We start from the raw sequence: 27,368 nt of genomic DNA on the forward strand, positions 1-27,368 counted from the left end.
AGCTGAAGATTTCAAAAAGGTTCCTGCCTTTATGCACATGTTTATGGAAAACGCTGTGTGCAACGCACGATGCGTATTCTTTTATGTGCACATTATGGGCTGATCAAAAAACCAAAAAGTAATTCCTGAAAAACTATTTAAATTCAAAGCATCTGAAATTTTTGCATTCTATTCTGCTGTTGCCTTAATTTTACTTTTTTTTTTTTTAAAGCTATACCTGTATTTGTGAATATTGTAAAATATTTTTAGAAACCTTAATATATTGAAAGCGTGCCTTTCAGCAAAATAATTTAGAAAGTGATTTTCATTTGAAAAAGAATTTTAGAAATGAATATTTGAAATATTGACAAATTAGAATTTTACCTTAATAAAGAAGGAAGGAAAATGAACCCGTTAATCTGTACACCCCCTCCTTTTGTTGTACTTTTTTGAATAGGTCCATATATTATTTAATGGGGTTTGTAGAGATACATTTACATGAGTTATAGATCACATTACAACTGATGAATGCCCAACACACAGGTATGTTATGAAGGGTCACCAGGTACAAGGCAAAATGCATAATGTATGCTTGCTGAATACATTTGCAAGTTTTCTATGCTATTATAGAGTAGCTACTTGGGCAACACCAAGCACTGAAACTTTGAACATGACCAACCCAAGAACTTTATTTAACTTCGTGGAGTTACTTGGAGGTCTGTTGACTTGGAGGTCGCACTCAGCATGGGCAGGGTTAGGCGCAGCGTGCATGTGGGCTCTGATCAAGAAGACCCAGTGAAAATAAACCCCAGGTACCCTGATGCTACATCCTAAGAAGACCACTACAGAAATTCCCAAAGTTTTCCATAGTTATTTTTAAAATTTCCCAACTCCTAAAGCTATCAGGTTGTCGTAAAATACAAAGAACAAAATAACTAAATGAGAATGAGGATGAAAGCCCATTTACTTTTGCTGTCTCACTGCAATTCTGTTCTGTGGTGATTTTGTCATACTGTGGCTAGGAGAAGCTCAAAGCATGTTTCTGACATCAGTGGTGTATTCTCTTTAGTTCTCCAACTTTAAGAACAACAAAAAAATTGCCTATGCCCATGTTCTTCCCCCTGCTTCTTGCCACTGCTAGCACTGACATGAGCATCTTCCAATCTGATTTACTATTTCAAGAAACCCTTGAAACACAAGAGGAGAGCATTTGGGAGCTACAGTTACTCTTATTTTAGTTGGGAAGGATTTCCACATGCCAAGCAGCATAAAAATATGCAAGTAAAACCATGTTCCATCATTCATTAAAGGATCATTTCTATGCACAACATTTAAAGACCGAAATTTGATTCTGAAAAAAAACCCTATATTTTTTTTGAGGATTTTGGATTAAATTAAGCATTGTATAAGCCTCCTTCAATTGCCTCAGTCAACATGCTTGTGCAGCCCTCCACAAAGCTGAGTCTTGAGAGTACAAGTCAGGCCAGGCAGGGCTGAGCATGTGGCGAGAAGGTGGGGTTGTAAGGCAAAAGCAGCCCAACTGCCCGTGCTCAGCTTACCTGCGAAGTTCAGCAGCCTGGGAGGGTGCGATGCAAGTTGCTCTTTTTCCAGCCTCTGCAGGCTTCAATCCCATTAGGACTATGAAAGACTACTTCATTATCCAGACATCTATTTCATTATGAATATCTGTCTAGACGTAAGAGAGATCAGAATACAGCATTGCTCATGGTCCAACACACACTGCATTGGCAGTGAGCAAAAAGCAGCGCAGTGGCCTTAACTAACCTTTGTTATCTTGCATCTACAGAGAAACCCAAGTGAGCAGCAGAGCAGCTGAGGACTCCTAATTGCTTGCATGAAGAAGCTTCCTCGTAGAGACCAAAATGAAGGTTTGACAGTATGCCTTTGATTTATTAAACGAGAACAGGAATTTAAGATGTTTTCTCCCAGCAATAATTAGTATGTTTTCAAACAAAAAAATTAAAGTCTAATTGAAGAAGAAAGCAGATTCTGCTGCCATAATACGTCAGTGTTTCCTGTGAATTTCTAAAGGATAAAAAGGAAGAAGCATAGCTTAATATCTTAGCATATGCCTGAAAGCATTAACACCTTCTCGGAGTAGTATCTGTCAACAGCAGTAACATTGTTAGCGTCAGTGTACACTGTGCGGCTGTAGGAACAGTTGTGCAGTTTATCGCCTCCATTCTTCCCAGAAGCCCCATCCAACTGTCTGCATTATTTCTTTGTTTTACCACCCATGTTTTTTAAAAATTATGTGTTGAAAAAAAATTCATGGTAGTCTGGCAGTGTTTTTTTAATCTCTGCTTCATTACCTTGTGGATATAATTGAATCAAGTAATGATATATTTACTTCTTTCCTTCCCTCCCCCTGTGAATTTCAGAAGGAGATTGTCATTGTTCCAAGTCTACTCTTAAAGTGATACCTAAACATTTTCAGTAGCGTCTAGCTATGGATAGCCACTAATTTTTTGCACATAGTTTTAAACAATACAATTTCATTCTCTTATCTTTTAATACCAATTTCATTAACTCTTTTTGTGAATTTATTGGGTGTTATGTTTTGGTGCTTCTTCATTACTTAATGTGACATTACATGCATCATATAAAGGCTATTTTAAAAATAGTCTCTGGGTAACTAAGAAATTGTCTAACATGGGAAAAACAAGCACTAAAGCACTTTTAGAAATAATGATGATGATGACAGCAAAAAGACCACCTGTTGTGAGTCTGCAGGGGCAGAGTCTGACGTGATCTTATTCTTTTTGTAAAAGCAAACAGCATCTAGAACGCATGTTTCCTTTGCTGCTCCAGGTTCCCCTTAGTAAGTAAAAAAGTTAAAAGCTATTTTTGGCTAGGCTTTTTGTAAGATAGTTTGGTAAAAACTAACTTAAATAAAAATTTAAGCACCCAACAAGGAATCTAAATTAACAACTCACTTTTACTCTCACTTTTATTTATTCAGTCCTATACTCAGTGGCGATTTTTGGCAAGGATGCATTAAACAGTTATTATTCTTGTTCATTGTACAAATTAAAAGAATTCCGACTTTGTCTTCACAAGAATAAACGTGAATTTATGAAAAATAAAAATCCCAACAACAAAAAACTTCCACTAGTAAACATACTGTCTCAACAACTCTCAACTTGTTCCACGGTTGCCACCATCGGCCTGAATGTGCCGTGCTTCCCACAGAAGATCACGTTCACCTGCCTGCTCATCCTGCCTCTACGTTGTGCCAGACTGAGCTCCCATAGCAGCAGCCTGTGCAGCTCTGCTCCTTCAACCAGGGAACGTATTGTACACACAGATCAATAGCACCTACTATTTTCCATTAATTTCAATGTCTTCTTCCATTCCTCGCTAATTAAATCTACACCTTCATAGGAGATGTTGAATAAGGTTACAGACACTGTGTAGCTTTTTTCCATCCACCTCTAGATTTCTGTTAGCCCTCTGCTTTCATCTTCCATTGTGACAACTTTGTGATTTCAGTACAGCTGTTAACTGGAGTTCCTGCTCAAACGTTTACAGCTCTTAAAGCTTTGAATAATTTGAACAACTCTGTTTCATGGAGTTAAAAAAATAAAAGCTTCTCCAAGAAGTTTGTTTTTCCAAATCACTAAATCTCCAGATTAGCTGATTTAAGAGGATTCTCAGGTTCATGACAGCAATTAAAATGCATTTGCCATGTTGTTTTCTGAGTTCCTTTTTCCTCGCAGTTGCTGTGCACTGTGTAAATCCAGATACTTGAAATACAAGGTGTTAGGTTCAAAAAGCACAGGGCTGCTTTTAAGACCATGTCAACAGGATTCTCAGTGGGTCATTAAACAGATACATCTCTTTCAATTGCTGGACAGCGTGAATTAACAGCATTAACTAAATTTTATAGCAAGAGAATGTTTGAAAGTCAACTGAAAATTACACTTTTAAGGCTGCCTGTGCAACATGATTTTGCCCCAAGTGCCCATTCCCTGCCTTTCCCCCACAGCTTCGACACTGTTTTCTGCACAGCTCCTGGCCCACTGAGTGCATTGGGTGGACAGCATTCATTGAAGGGAAGACTACTGAAAAATCTTTCGATACCATTCTCATGCAGCATATAATCTCATGTCTTACTGACTTACCATCACCCAAAGCCTACAATGAATGCAGAATTATTAATTTCCTTATGGGATTTTGTATAGTGCTTTCACTACAGCATCTGAATTCTCTGAAAACATTAATGAACTGATCCTCTCAACACCCTTTTGAAGTAAAAAGATATTTTTATCACTTTTTTACACAAGGGGAATGGAATATTTAAGATAAAAGCCAAAATGTTCAGAAGTGTCAGCTTATTTTGTTTGCCGATTTTGAAAGTTTAAGGACCTGAGTTTTCCAACAGCTAAGGTTTTTTAAAGCCTTTTCATATGTGCAGAGCAGAGAGCCTGATCACATCAGCTGCTGCTGTGAATGCAAAATGTTGCACATGTTCAACATTTTTAAAGATCAAACCTCAGTTGTCTCAAACTGAGCACTCGGAAAACAAAGATACTTGAGAAAGTTTGTTTTGAATGACCTGCCCATTGCCTAGAGGAACTGCAAGGCTTAGACATGATACATACTTCACTCAGGCCAAAAAAACCCCCAAAACCCAAGAAAGTATTCTTGCTCTTTGTGTCATTCACAAGATCACTTCCACCCTACAGAAGGAATGAGATTTCTTGTAGAGCTCTTCTCCTCAGTGAATGACTCCAGGTCATGACTAAAGCAACTCCAGCCTGTGCACCAGAAGGGCTAGATATTGAAGAAAAAGTATACATAACAGTTGTTTAAAGGCTGTGTAAGATGCCTGTGTGCAAAGGGTAAGAGTTACAGTGACACAAATCACCATACATGAGTGTTCCGATCGTCACTGAAATGTCTTAGACCAGGGACTGAGGAAAACAGACAGGTCAGTGTTAGAGAGATGCTGTGAGACAGAATTAGGTGTAATTGCGAACAACCGATATTTTTCCTTTTTTTTTAAACTAATTTTTTTACCAATTAATGACTTTTTCCTCCTCAAAATCCTTCCTTTATAACCAAGTTTGGAAGGCTGTTCTGCTGCAAAAGACTTCCCCGATGCCTAAAAATTCAAGCTTAGCAGTTCCATTCTCTGCCAGCAAGGTCTTATGCACAGGAAATCTTAAAAAAAGGAGCTGTGTCCGCTCAGACGTGCGAGTGCTGTTATCTACGTGAATACACCTACATAGACACATTAAAATAAACAATGTTTTTGTGATTGTCTTTTCACATATAGTATGAGAACTACGTGACAAGTTCTCATACATCCTCAGATGCAGAGGGAAGGAATTAAGAGGAACGTCAGAATATCAGGCTACATTTTCAGGCAGTCTATTGCAAATCAACTGCTAAACAACATGTATTTAAAAAACTTTAAAATGAAGTTCATTTGTCTTGCTACAGGCTAACTGTTTAGGTCTGGCTTCAGTTGTCATTTCAGTGTTTTGTCGCTGATACCTTTAAAGACCTCACTGGAGGAAACTAGGCTACGATATTTAGAGGGAAAAAGAAATTAAAAAATGATTCCATGTTCGTGGGGCTCATGCCACACACATAGACAACATACAAACAGAGCAAAACACCTCTGCCAGGCACAAGTGAAAACACATTTTTGGTAAAGCCCCCTACGGCTGATCATAGCAATCAGCAACAGATAACAGACATATTAAGTCAGGGAAATAAAATGACCTTGTCAAAGGGAAAAGCAGTCATCTAAAAGGAGGGAGTAAAAAAATTCAGTCCTTGAGAAAATTTTGCATTGGCTTCACTGGGACCTAGAGTTCAACTTAAATCAGTATTACACATACAGCCACAATGAGAGAAGAGATGTTAAAAAAAAGCTGACTGCTGTAATTACATCAGTGCAATGGTTTTTTTTGGTATGTTGTAAGTGGTTGGTTTCTGGATTCAAATGACCTCTTTGACACCCACCCTGTTGGTACCTATAACAAGAAAACAACATATCCTCATAAAATTTGGGGCTTTTTTTGTTATCTACTGCAGAGAAGTCTTTTTATATCTCTTACTGCAAGGCACTTTTCCTGTCCTAGGGTGATGGTTTGCAACCACGCACATGCAAAGTGTTAATACAATAGACACAGCGGAGTTGTGCTGTGTACGGTAACAGCAACCAGATTCGATACTTCAGTTCTTGAATGCTTTCTAGCTTTGCACAATTCTTTACAAACAAATTCAACACGACGTTAAAATAACCCAGTTCCTACTTTCAGAAGAGAAGTGAGGAACTGGGCAAGATGAGCTCCAGTGCTGTTCAACAAAAGATTTGGAAGGGAACCTTCACAGTGACCATTTCTTTTGTCCAGCAGCATATCTACCCAAATTTATTTTCTGATTTATATGAAGTCCTATACTCACTATATCCAGAGTGCAAAGTAACAATGCTAAGTTACATTTTTAGAAGAGTCAGGTATGTTTTTTTTTTAAAAAAAAACTCCGTTGTTTTTTCAAAGTGATCTGAATATGAAAAATTAGAAACCCCTTTTTATCCACAGAACAAATCTGGATAGCGTGTGTTCAGTGTAAAGATATCACATACGTGTTGCGAGACAGGTTAACACAGGACAGGGAAGTCAGAACAAGATGGGGTTATGCGAAACGAATGTACAGCGTACAGCAAAGTAGGAAGTCATCAAAAAGCTTTAACAAGTCACAATACCATGTAATTCTGACAAACAGCTTGTCAAACTTCTATTGACTCTGACAAAGCATTCTTCTCATTGTAAAATTTAGTAGTAATACCATATTGGTTTGGTACGATGAAATCTTGCTTCCTGTGCTGATTTCTCAAGATTCTGCGATTCCCAATGAAAAATTGAACAGGCATGGTGGTGTGGGGCTGTCATTAGAAGGATGGGAAGGTCAAGAGAAGAAAAATTAAGGAAAGGACTAGCAGGAAAAAAAAAAAAGTTCATGAACTTCAACAGAGCTAAGATGACCAAAATGTCTTTAAATGGATTTACAGGCAAATCTAAGACCTGGTAGAAATGATTCTTTTTGAGAAGGGACAAAAAGTATAAATCATCAGGTAAAATATTTCTTAACGTATTTCAGACTAATTTCGAAGACAAAACTTTCCTCACCTACAAGCCAGTTTCCCTGCACATGGGAGTGTTTGTTAAGGAAATATTTTATCATTTCGGTATATATTTAAGTGAATATCCATAGCACATCCATTTATGGATGTAAGAACGATGTGAAGGCAATACAGCTCTTAGAGCTTTCCAGTGGAATCTTCAGTGCTTAAAAATATTTACTGTGTAATGCATTCTTAATTTCTTAGTCTTCAATGTCTCAGTAAGCCTCAGATTAAATATCCTAAGCAATCACAAAATTAATCTCCCTGTATCTTTGAGAATGTCTGACATACATATTTACTTCTCATTTTCCCTAATATGTGAATAAGAACAGAAGAGTGTCACAGAATGTTAGGAAGGCTAAGAAATGCATGATTTAAAGGTCAACAGGAGGGAAGAACAACTCTGTGAACCAGATGAAAAGAAAAACCCGACTGTAATAATATTATATGAAAAATTGCTATTTCCAAGTTTTATAGCAAGAGTAGGATATTCATGGATTCTGGCTTGGTTTTTTTTTGATATGGGTTTGGGATTTTGAGGGGTTTTTTTTTGCTGTTCTCTCTCCCTCCGCCACTCCTTGTTTTAATTCTCTCCCTCCAAAATGGGAAATACTAATTTACGTGAAGCCATTATAGTGCTGAGATCAGAAACTAGGTCACTTGGTGCCCACCACGGCTCCTGGACCTCTGCACCTCAACAAGGTTAGACTCTCACCTAGGTCTTCAAATCTCAGAGACGCCAAAAACTACAGTAAAAGATCAGAAACTTGAAAATGTTTTCCTCATTAGCGTGCAAGCTTATTAATTTACGTGGTATCTGGAGAGTAAATATAGACTTCACTTGGGAGGAATATTCAGAGTGCCAGACCTCAAGGTCCTCAAGGAACAAGACTTACCTGCCAGGAGAGTGTACTGTCAAAGGAATTCAAGCCAGGTTGCCATTCTGAACCGCCTTCTGGAAGGGAGTCTCTTCCATCCCCTCTATCTCTGTTGACTACACAGGGTGTCAGGAAGACTAGCTTCTTGGCATTAAGCACAAAAGACTTTATGGAAAAAGCTCAGAATAGCCATACTGGAGTTAGTCCAGTGAGCCCAGTCTCTTCTTCCTAGTAGCACCCCTTGGCAGATACTAATGGAAATATCAGAACCAAACACACCACTGACACGGAACTTACCCTCCTGCCTCCCTTCCTGCTCATTGCTCTGAGAACCTGCTGAACCAGTCTCTCTGTGTTCAGTAGCTCCCCATAACCATTTCTTCTGCGGGTTTGCCTAATCACTTTTGAACTCGGAGCTTTTTGCGCCCATTACATTTTAAATTAGAGCTCGCTGTCATAAAATAAGCTATGCAGGAAAGAACTTTCATGTGTTTTGAACCTGCCCTTTAGTTCTCATACAGTAAGAAACAGTGAATAATTGTTGCCTAGTCCCTTTTTCCGTGACTCATTATTTCATACGCCTTTATAACTCCTCAATCACCTACTTTCCAGTCTGAAGTGTCCCAATGTATTTAATCATTCCTTGTATTCAGGCTGTTCAGTACTTTAATCACTCCTCTCATCCTTCTTTATACCTTTTGTATCTCTGCAATATTTATTTGAAATGTGTAGGACAACGCTGTAAGATGCAAGCATTTCAAGGATTTACACAATTATTTGTTCTCTATTCATTTTCTTGCTATTTTGGCCACAGAGCTTAGGTTTTCATGATATTTTTTACAATAACTCCAAGGTCTCTTTCCTGAGTCATAATATCTATTTGAGAACCCATCATCATGTATGTACAGTTTGGGTTATTTTCTTTCTTGTGCATTATTTTGCATTCATTGACATTCAGTTTCATCTGTTATTTTATTGCCCAGTCACTCAGTAGCTGAGATGCTCCTACAACTCTTCATAGTTAGCTTTTGTTTCAACTGCCTGAATAATTCAGTACCAGTAATTTTTGTCAGTTTACTTCAGAACCCCTTCTTGAAATAATTTGTGAACATATATGTATCTAGCACACTTACCTGGACTGCAGCAGTAATCTTTCCTCTATTCTGAAAAATGACCATTTATTCCCACTCTATGCTTTGGCCTTTAAAGCAGTTATTAACTCTCACACAGATCCGCCCCCTGTCACAGAGCATTTTAGATCATTTAAATCACTTGTCACAGAATCCTGATTTAGGATTCTGCTGACTACACCAATTTGTTGCAGGCAAGTGATTTAGATTGCTTAAAGAATCACTGTCAAAGGTACTAGCAAAAGTGATTTTAATGTGAATTTGTAAAAGTACGACAAAGTTTGATGGCAAGGTTCACTATTACTTACTACACTGAAGAAGTATACAAAGGGAAATAGAATCAGGCTAGAATTATTTTACAGAGATCGGAGACGAAAAGGGTAAGGGAGACCTTCCCCCTGAGTCATGAGATTCAGAATGAATCTCCTCGCTTTCTAAACTCCTTCTGAGAGAGGAGTCTAAGTGTGGCTGGATCCAGACAGCCTCAGACTTCTAACTGTTTATGTCTAAGGGGAGGAGTGCAGGACAGTTGTCAGGGCGATTTAACAAAATTTACCGCATTCAACATAGCAACTTGGTTAAAGATTTGAAAATGGCAAGATTCACACGAGATATGATAGAGCTTCCCAAATCAAACCATACACACAAATACACACAATCCAGATATAGAGACTAAAGCATGTACACAAACACACATATGCACACAAATGTAAAGGTTAAATCATACACACACACAGAGATATAGAGGTTAACCTACGGCCAAGACTTCTCCTACTGCACTTGCAGTAAACTATTACCAAGATATTTTCCTACTGCATTTGCAGTAAATCATAGAGATTTATCCACTTTTCCCCAGCACTTGCCAGTGGATGATCATTGGTATCTCCAGAAAACCTACCCAGAGAGGCATCCCAGCTCTGGGGGAGATCACAGGCCACAGCCTTCTGCGATCCTGGGGAGCTCAAAGAGGGCTCCCTTAGGCTGTCATACCTATGGGGTAGAGCGGTTGGCTCAGAGTCAAATCACATGGGATGGAAGATCAAGCATGAGTCTCCTTGTACCCACAACTTTGTTTCTTGATAGATGAATTTCGGAAAAGACCTGTTACGGGTGTTCCAAACTCAGCTGTACTGATGTTTACTGTGTCTCTGCTCCATTGCGGGCATTCAGAACAGATCAGAACTAGAAGAGCTCTTGGCCCAGCTGCAGCTCAGGTCTTTACCTCCTCCAGAGCCTGCACCAAACCACCGCCAGCGTGGTCAAGGGGTTGAGCACAACCATCACACTTGGTTAGGATGTCTCTGAGGATGACAAGATGATTGACTTTGGTCATCGTTCTTTAGCCGCGATTTTGTCAGGTGAGTCTGGTACCTTCCAGAGAGGGCTGTGATCCAGGCTGCAGGAGCTTCCCAGGCAGAAGGAGCTTCTGGTTCCATTTGGGAGCACCCAGTCATCCTAACTCACTGTCAGGTGGCAGGACTTTCAGGGACTGATACGGAGTGCTTAATCATCCCAACTCACCGCACCACAACCAGCACAAGAAAATACCAGATGTCCAACTCGCCGCATTTGTAACCAAAACAAGAACACAACATTGGCTTGTCTCGACGTTGCAGCGTGGCCCAGGGAGGGCTGCACCACCACACTCCTGCCCTTTGCCCAAAGGCAAATTTGATTCTTTAATAGGTACCACGAGGTACCATGTTTCATGTTAATCATACAGTTAACTCATTCACCGGTTTTCCAGTCTCCTTCAGAATACAGAACAACTATAATATCCAAAGTTAGTTTATCTGAATATCTTTTTTTTGAAAGACATCTTTAAGTAAATGAACCAACTACTTCAATGAAATGCAAAGTACAGTAGCCTCTAAGTGCATTTGCTAGCTAGCTATGAAAACAGTGTTTTTGTCATCTTACTGTAACACTTTGTGAAATATAACTACAGGTATTCAGTTAAAAACAATGCCAGCAATGAAGTAGGCTAAAATTCATACCACAAAATGACTATCGTTCTAGTTAAACACTTTTAGAGCTTGATTTACTCTACTGTAGCTTCTAATAAATGTTAGATTCAATCACTCCCTTGTAGAACTTAGATGTACAACAGTCATGCTACATAAAACCTTAAGACCTAATATGTATAGCACAATTAAACTTAATGCAACACGGAAATCGGGAATAATTTTCCCAAGAGCACTACAGAGCAGAGAAATAAAATGGGCCATTTACCATTACACATCTACTCTCTATTAAGGCAGCTCTTGGAATTTCCTGCAGGGAAGACTACATATTTTACTTCTAGTAGATGGATTTTCTAAGAACATTTACTTTCTCTAGTTAAAACTGATTTCCTCATGCCTGTTTACAGAGGCACATTTTTAAAAAGCCAATCAAAGCGAAAGCAATGGATGTGATTGGCTTTCCACATGCCTAGGCACTTGGCACAAGTTTGCTGAAGCATAGCCCTACAGGCCCATATGCATAGTTAAAGGTAGTTACTCAAAAGGAATGACTGAAATACGTGCTACTTGTGTGGATTTAGTTATGAAAACTGTGGTTTGCAAAATGGGTAGGAAGAGGTAATGAGTCCATTATAAACGGCTCAGTCTTTATAGCCTCACTGGCAATATTGTTCTCATTCTTCTGTATATTTCTTTCTTCTGTATCCAACTTCATCCCCAGTAACGCATATTCACAGCCTCCCAAGCCTATGCTTCAGAGAGCTCCTACAAATTCACTTTTCTGCAATGACAATAAGCAAGTGAACAAGTCACAGTACAAACTATACCTTAACAGCCTTCGAACGTTTTCCTAAGACTTTCCCAGCGCAATTAGATCTTTAACATCCTTTTCACACCTGCAACGAATTGCTTTTCAGAAAAACTCTGCCCGTTCGGTCATGGGAAACATCAACTCTTGGTAAGTCTGCAATGAGCTTTTTTGAAAAGCTGATAACAGCAAGCTGTCCTGAAAGCCTGTCCAGGGACCAGGAAGAGGTTACTAGGGCTCCCAGTTTGTACTAACTTGGGTTAAAACACAAACACAGCAGCTAGACATAAAATGTACGGGTCCCTGTCGATTGCAATCACTTTCAGAAGAAAAAAATAAGACCTATCAGAGTATAACATATTCCTGATGTAGACCAAAGGAAACTTTTTTTGGCTAAAGAAAGCCTGAACAACATACCTTTGAGTGTACATCAGTATTTTTCAGCATTGGTGGTTTTATGACTGCTTTAGTTTGATGGAAAGAGCAATGATAATTTCAATACTGAGTATTTTACAGGCTGAGAGTTCTCCTACTCCCCTTGAGCTATGCAAGGGCATTTAGAACACTAACATGAAGACTACCACGTTAAAGCCCATACTATTCACATCCAGTTACACACAGATGGTATTAGGGCAATGACAGATGTACCTGTTGTTTTAAAAAGGGGCTTGAAACTTGTATCGCAACACACTTTTTTTCTCACTCTTCTCCAAAATATGCTACATACCACATCATTACAATTTATCTATCTGCAGATTTTCTGAGTTTTATACTCCAATAATTTAGCATATGAACTTTCTGAAACACTAAAACAAGACATTTATGGATGAGGGACTGCTTTCCATGATGCTGATATGCAGCACTGAACTCATGAATGTTCTATTAAATAGACAGAGCCATGAATATTAGACCTAAGTTTTTTGACTCAGGCTAATATTTGTTTTAAACAAACTAGGAATTTGTATTAATTAAGAAATCAAGATGAGCCAAGATCAGTCCTCCTGTTGCCACGTACATGCCCAAACACCCAAATTTCTCATGTGTCTAACACAGCAAGTATGACTCACTCAGTACCTATCAAGTATTAGACTCTAGAATAGTTAAGGAGCACAACACTTTCAAGTGAATTTATTTTAAAACTACTGTTCTTTTTTTTTTTCCCCACTAAACAAGATTAAATTGACCCAAATCATTTGAATTCTTGATTCAGCCTGAGTCATGTTGTGCAATATTCTGTTACATTCCATCTGGCAGGATTTAACACTGCATGGTACAGAGTGAAATCAATTAAATGCATACTTCAGATACATGCTATTGCTTAAATTAGTTTGTAAAGGCAGGCCAACAGGTAACAGGCAACGTAGATTGGCAAGAAAATGAAATGAGTTATATCATATCTCCTTCGCTTCCCAAATACTATTTTGCTTTCTCCCTAACAAGAAACTGGCAATCTGACAGAAAACTTATTAGCCACTGAGAAGTTCTGTACCAGCACTGTGTGGAATGTGCTCTGAAGCACCGTCTGCTTGTGAAGTATAGATGCGTTCACAATACGCAACAAGATAATGCACAATTAATAGAGCAGAATATTAATCCTACAGCAATCTGAAATATGACAATCCTGCTTCAATCTGCTATAATTTCTGGAAGCATTTCATTTATGCTAGTTATAAATGCTAAAATACATACCTAGCTAACAAACTTGCAATCAACATCTGGGTAGCAGATAAGAACAGGAGTCACTGTCATCTCTGTGCTAATTTTCTCAACATACTTTTCTTTTTTTTTTTTGTAAGTCCCTGGAAGTGTTGCAAGTCAATTGAATCAATTCCACTCAGGTGTATGCAAAACACATTAAGGAAAGACAAGATCTCATCAGTTCTGTTTTGACTATCAAAATGTTACGTGCACAAGCTCGCCTAAAACCTTTCAAAATTGCTAGGAACTAAGTCTTGCATACCACAAGAGCAATGCACATTAGAATTATATTTATAAGCAAAGCCCAACATGTCTCTTGCCAGATGTGAAGCAGTATGAACAAAAGCAGCTCCCTGTGCATATTTTATATTAAACACTGAGAATTTGAAAAAATCCCATAAATCAAATAAGCACAGTCTCTACAATCTTAGCTGTACCAGGTGCCAACGTCATAAATTGTTAAAATTAGTTCCAAAATCTTGTTGTTCAACATGATACAGAAATATTAACATTCTATCTCCCCCCACCTCTATTCTATTCTACTGAAATTACTTGTATCACCTTGCTGAGATGTGGCAAGTACCAAATTTGAGTTTTCAGGTTTCTCTGATGTTTAGAACTCTGTTCATAAAAGCTTTTTCCACAGCCAGTATTTTCTCAGTCCTTATGCTACCAGCATGACCCAATGCTCACCACAACTACATCACCTACACTCTCTTTAGAATCCAAATAGGAGGTTTCAATTTTTCTCATTGTTTTTAACTAGCAATGCCTGTTTCTCAAGGAAGCATTCCTTCCTCTTTGAGCTTCCCTGATGAAGGCAGCTTCTGCAATGGTGTCTGCTCCTCTCACAAGTGGTCCTGAAAGCTTACAGGCAGTAACCGTTTCCTTCTTCAGAAGCCTTCTGAAAAATGCCCCTCCAATGTGTCAAGAATAAACACGTCAACACTTGATAACTACGCGGGGAGATAAAACTGGGAAGAAGGTTTGTATTAATTTGTCTAAGACTATAGAAAGCAAAAATAAATGCATAGAACTGTAAACATTTAGAATACTGAAACAATTTTAGGAACAAAGCTAATAGATCATGGTGTCCAGTTCTCTGCGATCGCAGGAGAGCTTGTGACAGAATAACAACCTGGGGAGCTCTTTTGAACCCATTACTATTGCTGAAAGGCAGAATATCTTTCTGCAGCAAACTTTGCGTTGCTTAACTGACTGGGTTGCAAGCTCCTTGCTTCAGACAAGGTTGTCTGACACCACTAGAACTAGTTACTGGACTCCTTCTCTAGTTCCCCTTTGTTTGGGGAAATTCACGTATACACTTACATTTGCACAGACCAAACACACTAGAATGATGTTCCTAAGGGTGGGCAGACCGTCAAGGCTACAATACAACTACGTATAACTACTTTGTCTCCGAATATTAATCATTTATCAGAAGATTCAATAAGAACTACATGTACTTACAACAATACTTCTCAGAATTAATTCAAACATTTTTCGTAACAGAAGAAGAGGCAAAAGTACATTTTGTTTCTAGTAGTTCAATTCACATCATACTGCTCTCATTAAAACAAAGAATTTATTCAAAGTAATTAATATAAAGATCCTATTTACAACTGAATCAAAAAGCTAAAAAACAAGACAGGAACATTTACAACCAAGTTACAGACTAAAAATAGAAAGGCTAAAAAGTTTAGATAAAATACTTCCTTAAAAACACTTTTTGTAAATATTTTTCTGTCTCCTGGTACTACCAGGAGACTACTATTACTACCAGTATCTATCCATGATAATATATCTAAGAATAAACGCATCCTAATGCTAAACATGAATGTGTTTTAATATTAACATGTTTGACTTCCAGAGGAAAAAAATTTTAACATTAGGAAGTTTCTGTGAAAATAACTTAGCAGGTCAAAACAATTTTTCTAACTTTTGTATCATAAAATACTCATTAGAAAATTAAGACTGACTGTAGGTAAGCAATTTAAAGTAGCATCTAAACATTACAGCATCACTGATCCCCTTTAAGACTTGCATTGTCTGAAGTATTAATCTATTAGTCAAACACAGGGAAATGCTCACAAAGATTATGTCAAAAGGTATACTGTGCACTTCTCCACTCCCAAGTCCAAACGAAATTTCTTATTCATTTGTTAATACAGAAAAGGCATTTGTAAGCTCTATCAGGAGACAAAACCAGAACTTATTTTCTTTTAGAATTTAACAAAATCCTTGTATTTCCAAAAGTGGTTCTTTCTGAAATAATGCATTACTGAGAGAGATATCTTTAACACAAAACTATTCACAAGAGGAAAACAAAAGTCATCCTGTTCTCATTCGCTGTCTATCAGTCCTGCTTGAAATATGGATGAACTCAGAACTAAATCCTATTTTTCTTATAAACTTGAAATAAAATGTTTTTTGATGTCCTTGATTTAACATCCAATGCTACGCTTTCTTCAGAAAGGCCTCCGACTAGGCTTCTTGACACATGCTGTTCTTGCTTCTGGCTCCCTGTTTTAATTCCTAGTGAAGAAAGAAATGTTATTACAAATAGGAAGCGCTCATTCAATAAACGTAAGCAGAATTTAGCCTACCTGGACCTCCTTTTCGGAGCACATTTAGGAATTTTCACAAATATTTCTCGTCCCTATTGACAGCCTAATTTTGATATGCAAAAATGTAATCACACTCAGCTCAGTCATCTGCTGTGCTAATTGCCTAGAAAGGCCAATGATTAGACCCTCAATTGACACAAGATGCTATTGAAAAGGCAGTGCTTTACATAAAAACGTAGAAATATGTGAAAACTTTATTAATCTTTATTATTATACAACAGTATTGAAAAGTGAAAACTATGTCATTAGAGAAAGTTTTGTCTATTTAATCCAAAAGCAGCAATACCTCTTAAGGATTAGGTCATATTTCATTCTTCTCCTGTAATGCACGCTTTTGAAAAGAAAATGTATTTTATATACAGATAAACTTTGGAGAATCAAAAATCTATTCTCTGTTTCAGAATGTGATGCTTCATTACATAATTTCTTAATACCAGAGTAGTGATTGACTTTGATAACTTTGCAACACAGTCTTTGGTGGTCGAAAGTGACACTGACGTAACTGTGTATGCACTTCGGCAAAACAAGCATTAGTTTGACAATATTTAGCCTCAGTTTTACACTTTCCAGAAAGTTTATTGTAATAGAACTTCAACATTTCTCATGAATGGAGAATAATACATATTCATATGTACGTGCTCCCTCACATCAGTTCTTATATAAACACACATAATTCCTGTAAAATTGGCTTACTGCCTGTGCCACCGAGGAAAGCTACATGATCGGACTATTTCCTAAGAACAGCAGGCTAAAACTTTTAACAATTTTTCATCTCCTCTAAACTCCCCAAGAAGTTGCTTTAAGAAAGATTATTAAGTGTATTTCTGAAGACAAAGAGGAAAAGTAGACAAGTGGGTAGAGATAAAAGCAAAACTGTAAGGATTCAGTACATTAAAATCTACTGCAGGTACCAAGCAACTTGGTGCCACGCCCTAAGGCAGAGGTTTTTGGAAAGTTGTGAACAAAACACCTTCGTGCACATCTACTGAAAATACTATTTTTAACTGATTTTGTTACAGTAAAAATTCATCTACCTCAGCAATCAGTTTGAAGCAAAATAATTTCTAAATATTATTTTAAAATAATTTTTCCTTGGCTATGGTGTTTGCCCAAAATAGCCTCAAGGTTTAAGTAATAAATCTCTGAAAAAAACCTATCTATAAAAACAAATCAGTGTGGCATTATAAAGCAAAGCAAGCAGTTAAAAACAGGCATGGAAATTATTATAGGATTTTATTTTTTGATAAACCACTCTAGACAAAGAAAAATTTATTAATGAAGTGCACCAAATTTCTCAAAGAGTACCCAAACATCTTCGGGTGGAAGACCTTAACTCCTGGGAAAAGGTTTTCCCAACAGGTCTGTAGTAATGATGAGTTTTGATTACACACCATCTAGACAAAGGGTTAGACATTCAGATTATTTGTTTTAATCAATGGATATAGTATTCAAACCGACGGCTTAGTGTACTGATCACAGCAACACATATTGTTGAATTGACAAAACCTTGAGTATCAACCTTAATTTTGGACCTCCTGTACAAGCACCGTTACCAGCACAGAGTCATACGTCGGAATTCTGACACTTACCTGCCACTTTAGGTACTCTCAAAGGTCTATGGCTTAAGATTTCGTATCGGCCGTGTTTTGCAGAAACGGGGTCTTGTCGGCTGCTTAACCCAGTGTTTGATGTAGAACTGGAAAAATAGCCAGGAAAGAGTTTGTTTTCAGTAAAGTGATTAAGCTACATTATTGGAGTTTAGGCCATGCAACGTAGAAATACATCAAATGATATTATCCAGCATTGGTAGCTCATAACGGAATGCAAACAATAAACTAACGTATTTATGATGTATACATATGGGTACTATTCCCCTTTTTCCTTTTTAAAAATTAACAGGAATGTTTCAACTGTGAAAATAAGAACTAATGTGGTCACTTCCGTTACATCACAGACCAATATGCCACAGTTTTTTTGGAAATCACAGAAGCCAGTTTAATGGTCATTGCACACACATTATATTAAGAAATAATCTTAATTCATGTACAAGATCCTTGAAATGACCAGGCTGTGCTTGTTGAACAAATCAAATCTTTTATTGCTACAATAATTTTTCTACAGCCTCCAACACAGTTGGAGGGGGTGGCTTCATAGCAGACAATACTTTTGAGCTAAGCTACAAGAAAGCTGTTATAGCTTCAAATACATTAAGACAAAACCTCTATATTTTACAGCCTTTTACATGACGGACTTAAGATCTACAGGTAAAATTATGAACCTATCTGATCTCACCCTTTTACACTTGCCTTGCTAACTTCCCTGGTTCCACTCTGTAAGACAGCCTCATAAACAAGCTAATTCTATTTGTCCCAAGTTTCTATGCTTTTCCTGTTCCTCTAAGGATATTGTATTATTCCCGCTTTATAGTCCCCTAACTTACACTAGTTTTCTTAATAACTTTCTGCCTAAATGAAAATACATAGCCAGCAGTAAAGATTAAGACCTGCCTTGTGCCAAGCCTAAGATCTATGCACGCGTGCTTTTTGGAAGAGAACTTATGCCGGTAAGAATGTAATGCTACTTAGAAAAGCAGCCTCTGTATTATGACTGACTTGTCTCTTTATCCCTTGTCCTAGCAAACGACTGTTTCACATTATATTTCCCATTTAGAAAATATGCCTGAAATTTGTATTTTTTCTTCTAATGTTAGTTGGAGATGAATCACTGGAGTGAAGTACTTCAAACAGGGAAAGCATAGGAGAGAAAAAAGGGAGGGAAAGTAAAGAGAAAGGAAAGGAGGCAGTATCTGAAAAGTATATTCCTTTCCTCCTTCACAAATAAGCTTTCACTCCTCCCCTTCATCACCAACTAATAGACAAAGCCACAAAGAATTTTAGTTTACAGACAGTTTACAGTGAGGCAGAATAAATAATCCTCAAAAAAGAAGTGAAAGCTGTGGAATTTTTCTGTAGCGTTATTCTAACTTGGAAACTGGGAAATATATGTTTGAGACACAGACGGAATAAGATAAAAGAGCAGAAAGAGCTAGTTTTTTGGGAAGGGATAAGCATATATAAAGTTTGAATATCATTACACAGTTATTACAAAAAAAATACTCCTAAGGTCTGTCTTTGAACATTTACCTTCAGATAAATCAGGCTCCAAAAGTTCCCATACCTCTCCCTAAAGTGAATCTAGAACTCTAGCTCAGTTTCAGAGAGCAGGTAATTTATTCTGCTCAATTCATAATCAACTATTTAAAAAATTGAAAATGTGAGATGGGCCTCTTCTCATCCTAGCACAATCCTAGTAGAACAGTTTATAACCATAATTAATAATATTAGAACAGGAACGTGAAACTGAATCCAGTAAATCTGTGATGTAAGAAGACTTTCTATTCTTTTTGGAAAAAGAAAAAAATAGGAAAAAAAAGCGCTGTTTCATTAGTACTGACCTAACAGCTAATCCTTAAATACATTAATATAAACAAACAAAAAAGTACAGTTCCACTTAGCTATTCAGTTTCAGCTTTTCTGCTACTCCTACTTGCAAGCCTCTTTCATGGTCATGAAACAGAAGTGACAAAATGCAGAGTTCTTCCCAGAGCGGACCACAAGAATGAAGTCATAATAACTGTGACTGGAAATGAATTATCAGAAAACAAAAGGCACTGGCCACAAATATTGTTAAGCTTTTTTTTCCATTTTCTATTTTGATAGTTTCTAATGTGTTCTAGCAAAGGCATAACATTTTCAAACAAATTAGATTTTTAATTGATGATGGAATCGGTCTTTTCAGACTTGTGTGTCATCTTGCTATGTTGAGTAGACGGCAGATACGGAAGACACAATGTCAGTCTGTACTTGTTAAACAACAGAAATTCCTACACCAAGAGTAGAAAAGAGTTCTACTCAACTTACCTGGCAAAAAAAAAATTAATTGAATTGTCAAACGTATTTGAGTCAGAACATCTCATGCCTAGGTCCAGATGACTTGTGTAAGAGGTTTTCAGATTTGAAATATACTGGAACTGAAGTGAGAACTTAAGAAATTAATACAAACTCATTTGTATAGAAGAGTTGGTTTAATCTTACCTTAATATCTTTCTTTTTCCCTCCGCAGCAGAAGTCATTGCCATATATGAGGGCTTCCTAAGTACTGAAGCAGGATTTTTGTTTTTTAAAGGGACACCAAACCTGAAACCAAAGAATTATATTTTTGTAAAATCTATTCTGGGAAAAGTCAAATGAAATTGTTCTTAACTGTAAATAAATATATGTTAATCCAAAAACATTACTAGAAATTCATTTCAGTAATTTTACTTAAGGCAGCTTCGCAGGACTTCACACATACTCGGCAGCTTTAACAATGGCATGTCTCAATGTCAACGTGGTTAAGGCATCCATTTTACAGACAGAAAAAATAAGGCTTAGAGAAAGTAACTTGCTTGAGGCACCACAAAAAAATTTCAAGAGTGCTGTATTTTCTTTTTGGTACACATCTTTTAAAACAGGATAAGCTTTCAACTTCATCTGTTGTCATTAACACACCACTAATTTCAAATAATGGCAGAACTGAATCTGATGCCGATTGAAATTGAGGGTTTGATTTTCAAAATGTTGGGTTTACAAACAAAATTGACATCAGTGGAAAAACCCAGCTATGAAGATAAACAGCACTGTTCGGGTAATATTCCTTGTCCGTATAAACAGAAGGTACCTTTGCAGAGCGGTATTGCTGCATGGCTGTGACACCTTCGCAGATGAGTCCATAGATGTTTCATTCGTTTCACCTGCCTCTTTATAGAGAATGACTGTTGAGTCCATGACAGCTTCATCACACTCTGGGATTATGTCACATGTAGAGTCCATAATATTTGCCTTTTTCACTGGCATATCTGTATTACATGCATTGGCTTCCTGAAGGCCTGCAAGGTGTAAAGTTTTCTTTACCACAGTCTGTGTACAGTAGCTCTGTTCAGGCTTTCTCCAAAATTGTGGGGTATACACAATAGGGCGGACCTCCTTGGTAAGAGAATCCTCCAAATGACAAAGACTGGAGTGCTTGGGTGCAGCAGGACTTTGAGCTGTGACTGGAGAGTCTATTAGCTTCCGCCTAGGTTTTTTCTGTGCTGGTACTTCATTTCCTACTTCTTGTGGTGTATTTTTATTAATTTCTTGTGACTGTGTAGCAGAAGTTGTACCTGCACAACATAGGCAACAATAATTAGCACAACCATCTATATTTACTACCTAAATCTTGCTTTTTCCCTCCTCTTGCGTGCTTAAATATGTTTATTAGCAGAAATGATTACAAATACTACTAATTTCATTTACCTATTTATTTGGTCAAATAACTGAAATTATTTCTATTGCAGCATTGTCCAGATGGTACCATTTCTTCTGTAGCACTCAAAGTATTATAAACATGCATAGGTGGATATAGTTAATCCCAGAGATATTATGAGTAATCACAAATAAAATATGACCCATGACAACAGGGAATGCAAGAGTAACAGTACTGAAAATGATTGTATTATAACGCAACTCTTTATTTAAGATGGTACCATCACAGTAATTACAGCTGCCTCCTAATGACAGCCATTTTTTCCCTAGTACGTACCATGCAGTAGAATGAAAGGGACTGTTGTAAAAGTAGGGACATAGAATCACTTAGAGGGACAATTCTTTGACATTGCAAGTAAGAAAGTAGTCTTTTGGAAAAGTGGAAAGAAAAGTGACTTGGATCCTGTCATTTCAATATATCAAATCTGGAAAAAAGCTCTTTACTAAAAACCCCAGCCTTAAAAATAACAAAGCAAGCAATGCAGTAGTAATTGGCCATTCCCATTCATCCTGATTTATACTAATTTATTTTTTAGAAGTGTCATAATATTTTTGTTTGCAAGCAGGTAGTAATGAAGGCAATCTCAGAAGTAAGAGTGTAAAGGCCTTTCTTTTATTCAAGTGTTCAATAAAGGAAAATAATTTTAAGACACAGATCACTGTTCAAATGACTAAGCTAGTAGCAACTTAAGTAGTTAATAAAAAAATATATTTTTTTTGGTAAACAAATCAGGGGTAGGAGAGGGCTGTCCAAACCCCAAGTGCTTCTATATTTAACTTCCAGTGCAAATTTGAGAAATGAAGACTACTATCCTTAAAATGTCTATGGATTGGCCGCACTTCAGCTGGTAGCCACAGCATCATACCTCCCCATACACCATTCCTATGAGCAACTAGACTGTAAAAAGAGCTCCTGCTTTTTAAATTGCTGCAAGTTACTAAGGAATTAACTATGGTATTCACGTAACAGTGCTGATAAGCATTTGTTTCTTCTAAAATTCCATACTATTTTTGCCTCAGAGTAAGGAAGTTAGTTCGAACTCCTAAGTCTGAATGCTGCTTTAGTTCTTTATTGCGTGTTAACACTTAACAGCATTTTTAGGCATTCCATAAAAATTCGTGGAAGAGAAGGAAAATCGATTAAAAACACATATTGCATTATTCCACACCTCTCTCCCCTGAGCCTGATTTCCTACAAAAGCAAACCTTAAACGACTGTAGTACTTTCTGTCACTGTTTACCACTCTCAGACCCCATGTAATTTTGACCTTATTACCCAGTTGCAACCCAATTTGCCACAGGCCAGAAGCTTTAAGAATGCCAGTTCCCCAAGTAACCTCAGAAATCAGATGTCTTGGGGAAAAGGCCCAAATGCGAGTCTCACTGAAGGAAAGCCGTCAAAGGATGATGTCAGCACCAGTTTTTTTGTACACACTTCAGACCTAGACATACCATATGATGGGATTCCTCATGCCCTGCTACATGAGATGATGCCCAATTAGAAAATACAAATTAGAGACATGAGGAGACAGGAAAAGGATTTAAAAGACTACCATGAGACCTAGACCTGTTCTGGGAAAATGAAATAGGTAACAAAGTGTGTACAAGTAGCAAGAAAATCAGATGCTAAATATAGGCCACAAACCTATCCTATGTCGCCAGAACTTAATTCAATAATGAAATGATTGAAAAACCCAAAGCAAACATTTATTTCTCACTCAAGGGCTCAGTTTCAGAAAGAACAATGTTTAAAATGCTACGGTTCCACAAATATGCAACATCTTACCCAACAATGCATAAACAATAAAAGCAGGTTAATTTAAGGTGAACTGCTCATAGGAGAAGATGCCTGGACAACTACACGAACATTTATAATTCTATTATGCTGGTTTCAGCTTTGAAGAAACACAAACCCTGAAAACTCAGGCCTGAGAGGACTACTGGACGTGAAACAACTGAATGGTGAATTTGTGTGTGTGTGCCCATGTACAGTTCACCTCACTATATATACGTAAAGGATTTTTTTGTTAAAATGCAAAATATATTATTTTCTCATACATAATCTTAGTCTAATTTATGGTCAGCATTCATGGGGTGAAGTGCAGTAGGTTGTTGAGATACAGTAGCTTGATTGTAATCTAAACATCAAGCTAATTCAGAATATTCTCCATGAGCAGTGAAATGAAAGGGGTAGTAGAAGAGGGCCTTTGTGTTCCCCAAATAATTTTTACCTCCACCAGAAATAATATAAGCCTACTTTGGTTAAGACATTTTTCTTCAAGACTTTTGTTGGTAACAAGCAAGAAACTTATTTTTGAACCATTTTCAGTATGTACTCTGTGACACTGTCAACAATGCCCTGCTTCATTAACACACTTGTTCTTTAATTTTGGTTTCATGAGTACAATATTATTCTTCTATGTAAATGACTAACATTTCTTTCAACAAAAAAATATTCTAGTCATCACAATCAAAAACTGAGTTTTAAAAAAACCTGTCCTTTAAATTTTCTTTTGACAGTTTGTATTCTTACATACAAGAGAAAGCTTTAGCTAACTGTTTGAAACAACTATCCACTAAACATTTCAGGATACATTTAAAAATATTAATTTAGCAGTTTTTCCTGCTGCTTATATGCATCTGAAAATGTGTGTTTTGGGAAAAATAATGGTTAGAATTCTATTTGCCTGTTGTTAAACTAGGACAGGGAGGTTCCTGTTACAGAAAGTTTGCTTACTGTAAAGACACTGAGGTTTCGCTAATGTCCTAAATTTACTAGGGAGTCGGGAGAAATATTTTGGCACAAGTGCCAAGTTTTAAAGCTTCTCCAGGACTAAATACTGGAAGGATTTTTAAATTAACTGTAAATGCAAGCATTTAAAACATGAACTAAATAGGTAAGTAACACAAAAGTATTGCCAGCATTAATAATTTGTTGAATTTAATGATAATAAACAGTATTTCATACTGTAATATAAGTAAATTAATAAAAAGACAGTCGCAGCAATTCTATATAGGGCAAATAAGCCACTAGTAAAAACCCAGACCTATTTTTAAAATCTATCTATTTCTGGAATGAAACTCATTGTTAAATGAAGTTAAAAAACCCTAGCTTTTCTTGCCAGTTAAGTATTGGAAAGCATATAAATTATTCAAGAAGTGTCCCTTCTCACAGCTTTTTGTGAAAGCATTAAGTTGCTGCTAACACAGTAAACAACAAACTAAACGAAAACATCACCAGCAACATCATATTCAACTTGGTCTCTCTAAATAACATAAACCAAATCTGATGTGACAAGAAAATCCAACCCCAACACCCCAATTCCATGGTAGCTTGCTGTTATACAGTATATAGCTCCAAACAGTTATGACCCAAAGTAAACAAATACAGCAAGAAAAACATTTAAACCCACAAAATAAAAGTTTGCCAGTGGTTTTATTTGTCTTAATAAGGAAGCAGCATACTGAAGCCAGTTGCTAAGTTTTGCAGGTGACCTTAATAGCTGCCATTGAAAAGTTTAAATAAAACCACTACTCCTATAGATTTTAAGTTCACTTCAAACTATCACATCAAAAGTGTTTCTCCCTAAAAAAAATAAGTCATTATTTCTTTTTTTTTCAGGAACCTATTTTCAAATACTTCAAATGCTAGTCAATATTATTAAAAACATTAATATTCAGAGCCAAACTTAGATTCATATATATGAATACTATTACTTAAAGAGAAAATGTAGTACCACAAGCTGACACAAAGGCCTCAAACTAAAACACCATACCTTGTCTTTCCTGAATACTACATTCATACAATTTTAGTGTAATTTTGTCTAAACAAGCACTGAATATTTCAGCAACAATTTTAGCAAATGTGGTCATCCATCACTGCATGGCTTTTATTGCAATGGGACAGCCAAAATATGGAGAACTAATTCCCCTAAATCCTATTCAAGAAGGGAAAAAGCTCCAGGACAAAGGACTTAAATGTTTTAAGCAGCAAATATGAACTTCCAGTATTAAAGCAACACAGAAGAGACATTAATTTCATAGCAGGTAACGCCTACTAAACCCAAAGTAGTTGTATGACAATTTTAGGCAATACTTTCTCCCAGGATGCTCAGTTTTAACATGATACTGTTGAGTTCTTGTAGGTGGGATGTATGTATATGTTATAGCACATGCTTTATCTTACTGCCTAAATATTCCAATGGGTCAACACAGAAAATTGAGACAATGGTACTTTCCTAGTTAGGAACAACTGGGGTAATATATAATACATTAATAAAATATCACAGATGAGGTTAATAAGGAATTATTTTATTTCTTGCAGTAACAAACAGTAGATACCCCATTCACATCACATACTAATTTTAACACTAAGAGCAACACTTACCTCCCACAGAATAATTATACCGCTGCACTCACTGCAGCACGCTGTAGCAAATCCCGTAAGTGTAAACGGGTTACAAAGTACAGATTTGACAAACATTTGATTGGTTCCATGGGATTTCCCATTGCATTGGAACTCTAGATTTGTCCTGTTATTGTTGTCTGTCTTAGGAGCGTGTTACTGGGAACTACTAATACAGGGTACTGAAGATGACACAGCAGTGGAGCCAAGTATAGCTATCTTCTTAAACAACAAATCTGAATAGTTCCTGAGTGGACATCTACTGCTAATCATTAAGTGTTGTCATTACTTTTACTGAAAGATAAACAACACATTCCAACTCTAAAGAAAACCTCCAAACCTGTTCCATAATAAGGCAGGGAAATTATAATGTTTATGGTTTGCATTTGCTTCACATTTCATGGCCAGTTCAATCTTTTACATCAGAATGATCGCTATGATTCAGTGATATTAAGTTTACTTTTTATTCCATATACAAAAATGAATCACTATACACTCTACAGAAACAGCCGCAGTTAACCTGATGGAGTAGCTTAGAAGAAAAATTTGTAAGTTGTCTTTCCTTAGCTAGTGCTTTCAGCTACAATGCTCTCTTTAAAAATAAGCATTATCCCAAATATAATATACAGAATTATACAAATACACATATTTGCTAATATTTAATTCTAGGCTGTATAGAATTCGACTCTATAAAAGGCTATTGACAGAATTTTTTTAGGTATTTTTTTTTCTTAGATTAACTCGAAAATTAAAAATAAAAGTCACCCACCACTGACCCACCACATCCCCCCATCAAAAAGTATGCGGTGGGTCTGATCATTAGTTTGTTGGATTATCTGTCCCAAAGACTACTCAGAAGAACTGATTTATCAGGAGAGAATCATAGCAACATTCGGTATTTACAGCCTTGTGAGTTAATATGAAAAGCAGAACTCAGTATTTGTGAAACATGAGTCACAGCGAAAGTGAGTAGAGTTCATGACAAAACACCTCTGACGAATTGGGTTAGTTCTGATTGACATTTGGGACAAAATAATGGCCAAGACTTTTCTTCTGGAACTCACGTTAATACATGCATAAGGGGATTATTTCTGGAAACTGTGCTAAATTAAGCCTACCAGGTTGTTCTGCTAAAACGATATCAAATATTAATGTATTCATTTCAATAAACATTTCTGGGCTACCAATGATTGATCCAATTACAATACTAATCATACATTTTCATTCTTTTTACAACTGACTCATGGAATTCCAAATTGCAAATGAGGTCTAGTGAATGCATTTCAATTATTTAATATTTGTGTGACCCAAAGGCATCACTGTGATGGCCAGTTTCACAAACAACAGCTGTGAACTGAAAAAGGCTAAAATC

At 36.9% G+C, this 27,368-nt stretch overlaps 1 protein-coding gene across 1 annotated transcript in view; it reads right to left on the reverse strand.

Moving 5' to 3' along the window:
- Positions 1–16,008: 16,008 nt before the first annotated feature.
- KIF18A (kinesin family member 18A) overlaps positions 16,009–27,368 on the reverse strand; it is a 41,939-nt gene continuing 30,579 nt past the window's right edge. The window contains exons 13-16 of the mRNA XM_086472271.1: positions 20,966–21,449; positions 20,341–20,442; positions 17,836–17,942; positions 16,009–16,154 (exon numbers count right to left, since the gene is read on the reverse strand). Coding sequence (XP_086328397.1) covers positions 16,009–16,154; positions 17,836–17,942; positions 20,341–20,442; positions 20,966–21,449 — 839 coding nt within the window. The remainder of the gene's footprint in view (positions 16,155–17,835; positions 17,943–20,340; positions 20,443–20,965; positions 21,450–27,368) is intronic.

Source organism: Leptosomus discolor, chromosome 12 (genome assembly GCF_034619465.1).
Source record: "Leptosomus discolor isolate bLepDis1 chromosome 12, bLepDis1.hap2, whole genome shotgun sequence".
Classification (NCBI taxonomy): Eukaryota; Metazoa; Chordata; class Aves; order Leptosomiformes; family Leptosomidae; genus Leptosomus; species Leptosomus discolor.